The sequence below is a fragment of the Crocuta crocuta genome, unplaced genomic scaffold (genome assembly GCF_008692635.1).
Source record: "Crocuta crocuta isolate KB4526 unplaced genomic scaffold, BGI_CrCroc_1.0 scaffold53, whole genome shotgun sequence".
NCBI classification, from domain to species: domain Eukaryota; kingdom Metazoa; phylum Chordata; class Mammalia; order Carnivora; family Hyaenidae; genus Crocuta; species Crocuta crocuta.
The window spans coordinates 2,799,861-2,810,378 of record NW_027529432.1 but is presented as its reverse complement, the minus strand read 5'-3'; the positions used below and the strand labels follow the sequence as shown (position 1 = coordinate 2,810,378).

The following is a 10,518-nucleotide window of genomic DNA, read 5'->3' as shown; positions in this document are numbered from 1 at the left end:
CCCCCCCGCCCCTCCACCAGCTCATTGCAGGGCACCTGCGGACCTTCCTCCCCAGAGCTCCCAGCCTGGTGGGGGCAGCCTGGGGGGTGAACAGTAGGGAGCACCGAAGCTCAGTGGGGAGACTGACAAAGGATGTGGGTGCTCCCCTTTTGGCAAGTTAGGTTGCCCTGCATTCAAATCCTGGACTAGGGCAAGCCACTGTTTGGAGCCCGTTACTTCTGTAAAATGGGTTGTCTTGAGGATTAAGTGGGCAAATGACAAGACAGGCTTCATCAAGTTCCAAGCTGTGTTTTTGTTTTTTAAGTGTATTTATCCATTTTGAGAGAGACAGAGACAGCGCAAGTTGGGGAGGGGCAGAGAGCGAGGGAGACAGAGAATCCCAAGCAGGCTCCGAACTGCCAGCTCAGAGCCCGACACGGGGCTCGGTCCCACGAACCGTGAGATCATGACCTGAGCCGAAACCAAGCGTTGGATGATTAACTGACTGAACCACCCAGGCACCCCCCAAGCCACAGCGTTTTAAGGTGAACTGCCATTTATTGAGAACCTTGCCTGCGCGATGCATTTCCTGTATGTACTTGGCTGCATTTAATCCTGCCAACAACCCTGTGATGTAAGCATGAATTTTTCCTTCCTCTGCAAATTGAGGATGGTAATATCTCGCTCCAGGTTTAGTGGGAGGATTGTTAAAAAAAAAAAAAAAAAGTAAGCATAAAGTCCTTCAAACAAAGAGAGGTTAAGTGACTTGCCCAAGATCATACAGCTAGGGTGAGATGGCACCAGGGCTCCACTTCTCGCTCCATGTCGGCTGGCCATGTGCCCTGTTTCTGTCATGTACTGCCGCTGTGTAAGGCCCCATTGGTACCCGGCTCGGTGCTAGGCATCATGAAGATGGCCAGAGCAGAAAACCTGGCTCAAGCCTATGCAGCTCACGGTTGGTAGGAGGGGCCTGTGTGCTTAGGCTGTTTGTAGGCTACAGGAATTGGGCGAGTTACCAAAAACTATGGCGGGCTGGGCCCTCGAGGCTCATTTTTTTTGACAGGGAAGTTGAGGTTCCTTAAACTCAGTCAAGACTTGAAGCCAAGCCTGTAGGTTCGCAGTGCTTTCCTTTAGTATTGTCTTGCAGTGCGGGGGCAGAGAGGCCTGTGAGCTTGGCAGTCTGGGCACATGTTTCTTTGAGTCCTCTGTCCCCTTCCTGAGCTTTGCTAGGCTTGTCTCATCCCCCTCATCTGTCCACGCTGAGCCCAACATAGAGCCAGGTTTGTCCGTGTAAACGTTTGTGGGACTGAATCGAGAGAGGATTGCCCTTGGCCCAGAGCCGTCATCCCCTCTCTCCCTCAGATATTGACGAGTGCAGCTACTCCAGTTATCTCTGCCAGTACCGCTGCGTCAATGAACCTGGTCGCTTCTCCTGCCATTGCCCGCAGGGCTACCAGCTTCTGGCCACGCGCCTCTGCCAAGGTACAGGTTGCCCTGGTGCAGCGGGTAGGGTGGTATCAGGGGCTGGTGGCCTGATGTCTGGGTTCCAGCCCCTTTCCCCTGACACAGACATTGATGAGTGCGAGTTGGGCACGCACCAGTGCTCTGAGGCCCAAACCTGTGTCAACTTCCATGGGGGCTACCGCTGCGTGGACACCAACCGCTGCGTGGAGCCCTACGTCCAGGTGTCGGACAAGTGAGTCCACTCGCACAGCCCTCCCCGCAGAAACTGCAACTCCCAGAGGGCTCTGCTGTTTGGGCTGGGAAGTGCCCTGCGGGCCGATGGGAGTTGTAGTCCTCTATGACTAAACCATGCATACTGTTCTAGCAGGAGTGGATCCTTTCGGGATCCCTATTTTTAGGGGTGGGGCCAAATTGGGGTACGGGCTAGGACCTCATTCGTGTCCCCATCTCGGGGTCTCTAGTCGCTGCCTCTGTCCGGCCTCCAACCCCCTGTGCCGGGAGCAGCCCTCGTCCATCGTCCACCGCTACATGAGCATCACCTCGGAGCGCAGTGTGCCCGCCGATGTGTTCCAGATCCAAGCGACCTCGGTCTACCCTGGCGCCTACAATGCCTTTCAGATCCGTGCGGGAAACTCGCAGGGGGACTTCTACATTAGGGTAAGGCTTTCCCCTAACTCCACCCCTCAACTGACATGCATAATCCAAAATTGAATTCCAGGAAACCGTAAGTTGGAGACTCGGCTTTATCACCATGTCCCGCCTCTTCTCTCAAAGCCCCGCCCCCCGGGAGGTGCAATTTCTGTAGAAAGGTAGGGGTATTCTAAATTCCCTTGGTACAAACCGCAGGTTGTTAAATATAATTCTAACGAGGCCTTTGGACACTGGGGTTTTGAGTCCCTGCACTGGTTTCCATATCTGGCCTCAATTTCTTCACCTTTAGAACAAGGCACTGCATGAGAGGCCAGCCCAGGTAACAGACACGGCAGGGTCTCTCTCAGAGAAAGAGGCAGTGGGGGTTGGTGCAGGGGCCTGCGGTACAAGCACCCGGCTCTCTGCTGGTGGAACTATTAGGAGGGAGGGGCCCAAGGGCTTATCTGATATCAGTCCTTGTTTTCTCTTTCTCAAACTGAATGCTCTAAAGGGAAGTCTGCCTGCTCCAGGTCACCAAAGGCCCCATGGCTCCCGAGTCTCCCACCCTCCCACCTNAAGAACAAGATGAGAAGGGTGGGAAGAATACCAGTGGTAGATCTTTTCTTTTTTAAGTTTATTTCTTCACTTTGAGAGAGACAGCATGAGTAGGGGGAAGGGCAGAGAGAGAGAGTCCCAAGCAGGCCCGGTGCTGTCTTTGTGAAGCCCAATGCGGGGCTCGAACACTTGAACCGTGAGGTCACAACTTGAGCCAAAACCAAGAGTTGGGACGCTTAGACTACTGAGCCACCCAGGCGCCCCACCAGTCGGAGATTTCTGAGGGCAGGGGCCTGGGGGGCACGAGAGACGCGATGCCAAGGGTATCACAGAGCCAGATGAAAGCCTGCAGTCCCAGCCTGGCTAGGGCTTTCTACTTCAAAGCAAACTGGTTGTGGGTGCAAGAAACGGGACAGGGAGGGGGTGCCAGGGCAGGGTCTTGGCACGTAGGTTGATACAGTTTGCATGTCCCCCCACCCACTGTGCCCTGCAGCAAATCAACAATGTCAGCGCCATGCTGGTCCTCGCCCGGCCTGTGACGGGCCCCCGGGAGTACGTGCTGGACCTGGAGATGGTCACCATGAACTCCCTCATGAGCTACCGGGCCAGCTCTGTACTGAGACTCACCGTCTTCGTGGGGGCCTACACTTTCTGAGGTGTGGGTGGGGAGCCCTCAGGGAGGGAGAGGTTTCCTGTAGCCGAAGAGCCTGGGGCTCAGGGATAACTGTGTTCTGATAAGAGGAAAGATGCTGTTGTGAAGAGTAGAAAGAGAAAGGCAATAAAGGGAGAAAGAAGGAGTCCTGGTGGCTGAGGGGGATGGGTAACATCGTAGGGCACCCCAGACTGGGGAAGGGGCCAGGTTGTGGGAGGAGGGCTGCCCAAAGGGGGGTGTCTCTATTCAGGCTGAGGGGGCCCCATGGATAGGAACTGGGAATTGCATCCCAAAGCCGGGATTGGTCTCCATACCATGCACATGAGACTCGTTCTGAGAAGGCGGGAGGTAGTAAGGCGGCAGACGCCGGGCCTGACTGGTCTGCAGGGGGCCTGGGAAGCCCCACTGTAGACCATGGGAACCTTGGGTTTCAATCCCAACTTGGCCTCAGACTATCAACTTGGCTCAACCCTAGGAGCTTCCTGGGGCCTCCATTTTCCAATCCATAAAATGAGGCAATTAGACTCTGAGTGCTTTTCAAGCTTTTCTTTTCTAAGCTACAAAACCTCTCGTCAAAGGAAATTTTATTTGATCAGGAAACTCTGATGCCCTGGGACTAGATTCAAAGTAGCAGTGGCCCGCTGGCTCCCAAGGAGCCCCAGGGTGCTGAGGAAGGAGCTCAGTTTAAAAATCGCTGGACCTGCCGGTCTCCCCAGTGTCTGCCTGGATACTTCACAAGGCCCCTGGGGCCTGGCAGCACCCGCAAATACGTAAGACTGCAAATGCTTGTATTTTTATTGTAGCCCAAAAGATCCCGATTAAAAGGCTGGCTAGCCTGTGAGGGTGGGGGCTGGGGTCGGCCTCACGGCGTGGCTCAGGTCAGGGGGTCGTAGGTGCAGTAGAGCTGGGACAAGGTCCTGCTCAGAGCGGGCCCCAGGTTCCTGCACAGAGAGAGAGGCAGCTGAGGGTCAGGCCCGCGGCCAGAGCAACGCAGCCCCAGGCACTCCCTCTGCGTCCCTTTCCTTGCCGTCACCTCTGCAGTTGGCCACACTTGATGGTGCTCAGCAGCAGCTCCTGTTCCTTGGGGGTGGCACAGGCGTCATAGGCGGCCAGGAGGCTGGGGGTAGGGGTGGGGTGCTTGAGTTTCTAAAGCTGGACAAGAGCGGACAGCTGGCCCACTCCGAGTGGTGAGGCCAGCATCCCGCGGGAGAGGCAGGAGGAGTCAGCATGGGGTAGAGGGCTCAGGACCACTGCTGCACCTCCTGAGCCTGGCATTCAAGGCCCTGTTCCATCCAGTGCACCGTCCCTTCGTGCAGCTGCAAATGTTCTCCAAGTATGGCCATTCTTGGCGCAGTCTTCACGGCCCAACCCCCTCCTCCAGAAGCCTTCTCTGCTGCACCCGGCAGAATGTCTCCCTCCTGCCCTCCCTCCAGGAGGCTCTCCTAATGGCTGAGATACTGTCTGGTCCTAGATGGCTCCTAGGTCACCATGTGACCTCCATGAACTCAGTCGGGTCTGTCCAGCCCTCGAAGAGCCAGGCCCCTCCACAAAGCACTGGTTGAGCTGATTCCTCACAGGTAGGGCAGAGGCAGAGGACCCCTGAGGGGCTGGGCTGCGGGCCTACCTGGCAGGGGTGCTGTACCGCTCCATTATGGCCGCTGCCTTCTCTGCGCTGACGCCGCGCACCTGCATCAGCTGTCGGGCAAACACCTCGCGCACTGACTGGGCCTGGGACAGGGGAGGACTGTTACCAGGAATGGTCTGGGGCCGGGCCACATAGGGAGGCGCTGGGGAGAGGCAGTACCTTGTTCTTGATGGCTCCCGCGTTGAAGTCACTGAAGGTGAGGAGGGAGCAGAGAGGATTTGGGGAGGGCCCAGGCCTTGATTCAGGGTCCCCTGAGGTTCCCCAGGGGCGACTGCGTAGGGTTTGGCCCTGAGGGAAGAGGAAACTGAGGCCGGGACGGAGTTCTAGGGGACAACCCCCAGCCAGTCCTTGCCCGATCCTAGGCCTCAGTGGGCCAGCCTGAGAAGCCGAGGTCCTGCTCCCTCGCCTTCCTTGGGGAAGCCCCGGGTTCAAGGACAAACGCACCGCCTCACCTGGTAGAGTCTCTCCAAGCCCCGCGTCATAAGGGCCAGGTAGGCAGCGGACTCCTTAATGTCGGCTGTGCGCTTCACAAAGAAGCCATCGATGACCTGGGGAAGAAGGGGAGCCCGCCCAAGAGAAGGAGGGCGCTCTACGCTGGGGCCGTGGGCCACAGGGTCCCTGGCAGCCTGGCCCTGCCCCTCCCCAGGCTCACCTGCGTGTTGGCGACGGCCTGCAGCAGCGTGCTCTCTGGAAGGCTGAGGTTGTCCGCTGAGCAATGCTCCTCCACCAGGTATACGCGGTGCCCCAGGCCACAGCGCTTCAGCCGGAACTGAGGAAGCAGACGGGCAGGCAGGGTCAGGCCTGGGTGCCCACGTGCCAGCTGCCTATCATGTCGCACTCAGAATCGTGATGGGACCCTGGGCCCACCAGCCCACCTCCTCATCCTCCCTAGCTACTCTGCCTGTCCCTGAGCGACCTCGGCCTCTGCTAGCGCTGGGATAGCCGCATGGAGAGCCCTTCTGCCACCTCTGAAGGATGCCCGTCCTTCAAACCTCTGCTGGCCTACACACGGCCTTTCTGACTATGCAGACAGCCCAGTGGCCAGTACTGAGACTGGGCTGCTTGGGTCCCGCTCCCGGAGCTTTGGGTCCTATTTATTCCAGACTCCTGCCCGGGGGGGCTCTTGAATATGCTCCTCGGTCCAGCCCAGTCCCTCTGTGCTCCCCCTGCCCAGACCCTCCAGCTGGGATCTTGGGGCCGCTTGGGTGCAGCTCTAATGGAAGCTCTGAGGCCAGCCGCAAGGGCCATGGGCTCCCCTGGGCCGAGGAGGAGCCCGAGAACAGACGGGACGGGGCGCGCAGCGAGGCCAGCATGGGAACCTTCTGCTCGCGGAAGCGGCCATCTATGATGCTACTGCTCAGGTCGTCCAGCCGCTTGCGCTCCACGATGTGGTCCAGGACCAGCTCCCCGGGTCTCTCTGCCAGGAAGCCAAGAAGGGTTCTGTCAGCTCGCATTCGCCCGCACCCAGGCCCTGCCTCTGCTACCTGCCCTTCCGTCCATGCCCCTTACCCGGGTCTCTGGGCCTGGTCTCCTGCGCCACCCACACGAAGTCCCCAACGTGCAGCTTGCGCACCGTGTGGGCAACATGCAGCCGCTGTAGCTGGAGGAGCAGCTTTTGCCTGTGCCCGGCCCTGGAGTTGGGAGACAAGAGGCCTAGAGCGGGACACCTGACCCTGCCACCTCCCAGCATCCTCTCCCTCGCTTCCCCCACCCCACTCACCCCTTGGCTTCGCCGATGTCCACACACAACAGCACCCTGTACTCCCCAGGCCTGAGCTCCAGTGACAGCTGCTGCGCACTCCCTTCGCTGGCGCCACTACGAGGCGGGAAGCGGGTGGTGGTGTGTCTGAGGCCAGAACACCAGTGCCCAGCAGCCCCCCGCCCCCCAACCCACAGTGGGTGGGGCAGCTCCGCCAGAGCTGCCGGAGACAGGGCTGGGACCCCCCGCTGTCCCCTTCCACTCCCTTCCTCCTCACAGCTCAGCCGAGGCTGCTCCTGGCACTTCTGGCTCTTCCCCCGGGGGCTCCTCTGGTCCGATGCCCACATCCAGCGAGCTCAGGCCCTCTGACTCAGCCAGCCTCTGGGCCAGCTCCAGACCCTCCGGGGTCAGTGAGTACCTGGTAGGTGGAGGAGATGAACACAGACCTCCCTTTTTCACTCACACCTGGCAGGCTCTCCGGCCAGCCTCTGTGACCCTGCACAAACAAGTCTGGGGGCTTCCACACCCCGACCCCCATGCCGGGTTCTCCCTCCCCAGATCAGCTTCCTTTGGACCTGTCCAGGGACCTTTCTCAGTCTGCAATAAGCACATCTCAAACTCTCCCTCTCTCTGGAGCGCCTTTCCTGCGTCTCTCCCCGCTACATGCCGTGTCCTCCAGCAAAGCCTTTCTGCTCTTCTGGTAACCTGTGGTACCCTCTCCTGCCTCCCACTGACCGCCTGGCCTCTCGGACCCTCTTGGGACTCCGACAGTGGGGGCTCTTGGGAGTAAGGTCTCCCCTCCCTCACCTATCTCAACAGCACGAGGCCTGAGATTTGCTGGGCGACTGTAGGGCCCCGCTTGGAACATCATGCACGTCTCCCCCCTGCACCTCCTGTGTTCCCTGTAGTTGACCCTACCTGGCTGGCTGGTGTGTCCTGAGAACCAGGTTCCTGTGGAGGAGGGAGCGGAGGGCTGGCCAGGGTCGAGAACTCCCAGAGGCCGCCTGTCCGCAGGGGAGGAGACTCTTAGAAAGCTCCTGGTACTACCGCACATTCAGCTCCCAGGGCCCCAAACCACTGCTTGCGCCCAGGAAGAGAAGTCTCAGGGCCTCATCCAGAGCCACTGGGCTCCATCCTCTCCCATCTCGGTGCTCACCCTGGGGGTTTTCTGGCCACATCTCTGCAGCAGCTCCTCCTTGGTTAGGAAGCTACGGCCACTAGGATTCTGGAACCAAGGCAGATTCAGTGCTGGGGCCGGTCCAGGCTCCTCCAGGAGCCTCACGCCCCGCGGCCCGACTTCCCCTGATTCCTGGGACCAACCAAGCGCTCACCAGGTGTTCCCTGTAGAGCAGCAGCAGGACTGCCCGTGCTCCTGAGTGCCGAGCAGGCCAGTAGCTGCCACCGCCTCCTGCTCTGGGCTGGGCTGAAATCTGAAAGATACACGGAAGCTTTGAACAGGAAAGCCAGTCAGCCCTCAGAGACCAAATCCCTGGCAGGGCTGAGGTTCAGGTTCTAGCTCAGCAGGCTACACGGGCCTAGACAAGTCACTCAGCTGCCTCTGTTTCCTTACCTGTAAAATGGCTCAGATGATGGGCCAGCTTGTAAAGCTGTGGCGAAGTGGTGGATGGTTGCTNGTGTGTGTGTGTGTGTGTGTGTGTGTGTGTGTGCGCGCGCACGCGCGCGTGTGTGTGTGTGTGTGCGCACGCGCGTGTGTGTGTGTGTGTGTGTGTGTGTGTAGGAGCAACGTGAGGGCATAATTGGCCTGACCCAGCCTCAGTTCTATTCTACCATCTTGTTGGCAAGAAAAACGAACAACAGCAATCCCCACGACTTACTGGACCTGGGGATTAAACCACCTGATCATAGAACCCTCAACTGACTCTGTTACCATTCAGTATCTCCATCTACAGAGGAGAAAGCCAAGTATCAGGATAAATCCTCCGCCCGAGGCCAGGCATCACTAGTGAGAGGTCTGTACCCAGGCCTGCTAAGTCCCCCAGGCCAGAAAGTCTTCTTCCTGCTGTTCCCATTTTCCTTCTCACTACCCTTGCCCACTCCTCACTGGCACGGAAGAGTCCTGGGCTCTGGCAGCTGGCCCTTCTGGGGCTGGACTCTTCTCTCCAGACGGTGAACTTGGGGCATGGTCACCTGCGGGAGCAGAAGAGAGTCAACGCCACGGAATGCAGCAGGTGGAAGGTCTGAGAAGCTGCCAGCCTCACGTGAGACAGGTGAGGCTGTGTGTGCGAGCCAGCCTCTAGCCTGAGCTCAAACAGCAACTTGGACCTGAGTGACGTGTCTGAAGCTAAGGTGTGCCAGATGATTATGAAGGCTGCTCCTGGGGGAGACTCAGGGGATCACTGACCCCTGCCCCCAGCGCTCACCGCCTGATGCTCCGTGCTGCTGCAGCCGCTGATCCAGCATACGGCAGAGCCTGTCTCCGAAGTGCTGTAGGATTTTAGCTTCTTTGCCGCTGCGCAGGGGCAGTGGGTACCGCCGGAGGGAGCGCAGCGCCTGGCGGCGGTAGGCGTACAATACTAGGTCAGGGCGGGCCTCGCTGTCTGGCTCCGCCCGCACCTGTCCCCATTAAGCCGGGACCCACCTTCTGAAAGACGAATTGCGTGCGGCGCCCCCTACTGGCTGCTTCGTCCCGCCATTCGGTTAGCCAGCGTATGAAGAGCGGGTTGGGGCAAACCGGCAGCGGGCGTTTCCGGCCCAGGCGGACCGGCGCTGCCATGAGCCCCAGGGCGGGTCCTCTGGCGCCTCGCGCCGACGGGAATGGGACGCTGCCAGCTCTGGAGACGGGATTCAAACACCTGGCTCGAAAGGGTTAGGGCGGGATCTCTCCAATCACGTGGTCCCACGCGGGGCACGAACTAGAGAAGCATCCTGCTGCCCTCCCCGCCCCTGCACTGCTCTAAGTGGTTGGTGCCAAGAACTTTCTCTATACCCTTTCACCCCCTCGCCCCTCCCGACCCAAAGCAGCCATCGCGCCGGGCCCCACCCAGACCCTCCGAGCCTTGACCCGCCCTTTCCTCCACCCCAGATTCAAGAGCGGCGGGTCCTCTTTGTGGGAGACAGGAAGGCGGACAGCGCCCCCGTGTGGCTGGGAGGGCTTGGCTAGGGTGGTGCTTAACACCGAGTAACCTGAGGCAGTCCGGTTCGGTCTCACCTTTGCGGAGGATGCTGGAGACTGGGTTTCTGAAAAACCCGAGAGGTGGGGGGTGAGGGACACATGAATACAGGTATATCTGCAGGAGGGAAATCTAGAAAGGGATACAGGGATGGAGATACAAAGGTAACGTAGGAGGAGCTGAAGGACACCCCCCCCCCCCACAGACCCGGAGATCCGGACCTGGGAGGGAGGGGAGCGTGGAGAGCCAGCAGTGGGGGAGGGGCGAGAAATCGGGGACGTGCTGGGAAGGCCAAAGCTAGGAGGACGGAGGGTACCAGAGAACAAGTAGAAGGGGGACAAATAGGAGATGCTAGGATTCGGGACAGGTGTGTGGAGGGAGGGGGTTCTGAGACGGGTACGTGGTTGGATTCAGGGGAACCCACTGGAGGTAAGAGCCCGGACAAGGGTGGAAGGGGAGAACATGTAGTGATTTTCGTGACTCGTTGCAGATGGGAGACCCTCAAGGAGGTTTAGGTTTATGCAAAAGTGACCCAGGTTGAGGTAGAAGTACAGCCGAATTCGGCTCGACGATCTCGCCAGGAAGTTACAGCCTTCCGCAGCNGGTGCCGGTCTGGGGCCTCGAGCAGCCAAGAGGAGGGCGCCGGAGATTCAGGCCCGCCCCTTCAGACTCCACCCAGCCGCGATTCTGTACGCCACCCCCCCGCCTGTCCCCCCCCAGCCAGCTCCGAACTCCCGCCTCCTTCCCGAGGCTGCCTTATAAG

General features: G+C 59.4%; 2 protein-coding genes across 2 annotated transcripts in view; one reads left to right on the top strand and one right to left on the bottom strand.

Moving 5' to 3' along the window:
* Nucleotides 1-3,810, top strand: part of EFEMP2 (EGF-like fibulin extracellular matrix protein 2) — a 6,877-nt gene extending 3,067 nt beyond the window's left edge. Inside the window, exons 7-10 of the mRNA XM_077759809.1 lie at nt 1,342-1,461; nt 1,549-1,675; nt 1,905-2,100; nt 3,122-3,810. Of these exons, the coding sequence (XP_077615935.1) occupies nt 1,342-1,461; nt 1,549-1,675; nt 1,905-2,100; nt 3,122-3,283 (605 nt within the window). The 3' untranslated portion in view covers nt 3,284-3,810. The remainder of the gene's footprint in view (nt 1-1,341; nt 1,462-1,548; nt 1,676-1,904; nt 2,101-3,121) is intronic.
* A 237-nt stretch (nt 3,811-4,047) lies between these two features.
* On the bottom strand, nt 4,048-9,602 carry MUS81 (MUS81 structure-specific endonuclease subunit). Its single transcript, XM_077759808.1, has 16 exons — nt 9,224-9,602; nt 9,006-9,135; nt 8,687-8,772; nt 7,956-8,054; nt 7,781-7,849; nt 7,543-7,628; nt 6,902-7,042; nt 6,646-6,741; nt 6,435-6,556; nt 6,245-6,342; nt 5,578-5,694; nt 5,378-5,473; nt 5,085-5,213; nt 4,905-5,008; nt 4,314-4,397; nt 4,048-4,221 (listed from the first exon to the last, which is right to left on the bottom strand). Exons 1-16 carry the CDS (start codon nt 9,356-9,358, stop codon nt 4,155-4,157), a joined length of 1,659 nt encoding a protein of 552 aa, XP_077615934.1. The 5' UTR covers nt 9,359-9,602; the 3' UTR covers nt 4,048-4,154.
* Between the last annotated feature and the right edge of the window lie 916 nt (nt 9,603-10,518).

Coding starts and splice junctions, on each gene's coding strand:
- MUS81 (XM_077759808.1), bottom strand. CDS start 9,358: ATGGCAGCGCCGGTCCGCCTGGGCCGGAAACGCCCGCTGCCGGTTTGC. Junction 9,136..9,223: donor CGCAATTCGTCTTTCAGAAG/GTGGGTCCCGGC, acceptor TACCGCCGCCAG/GCGCTGCGCTCCCTCCGGCG. Junction 7,629..7,780: donor GTGGCCAGAAAACCCCCAGG/GTGAGCACCGAG, acceptor CCCTGCGGACAG/GCGGCCTCTGGGAGTTCTCG.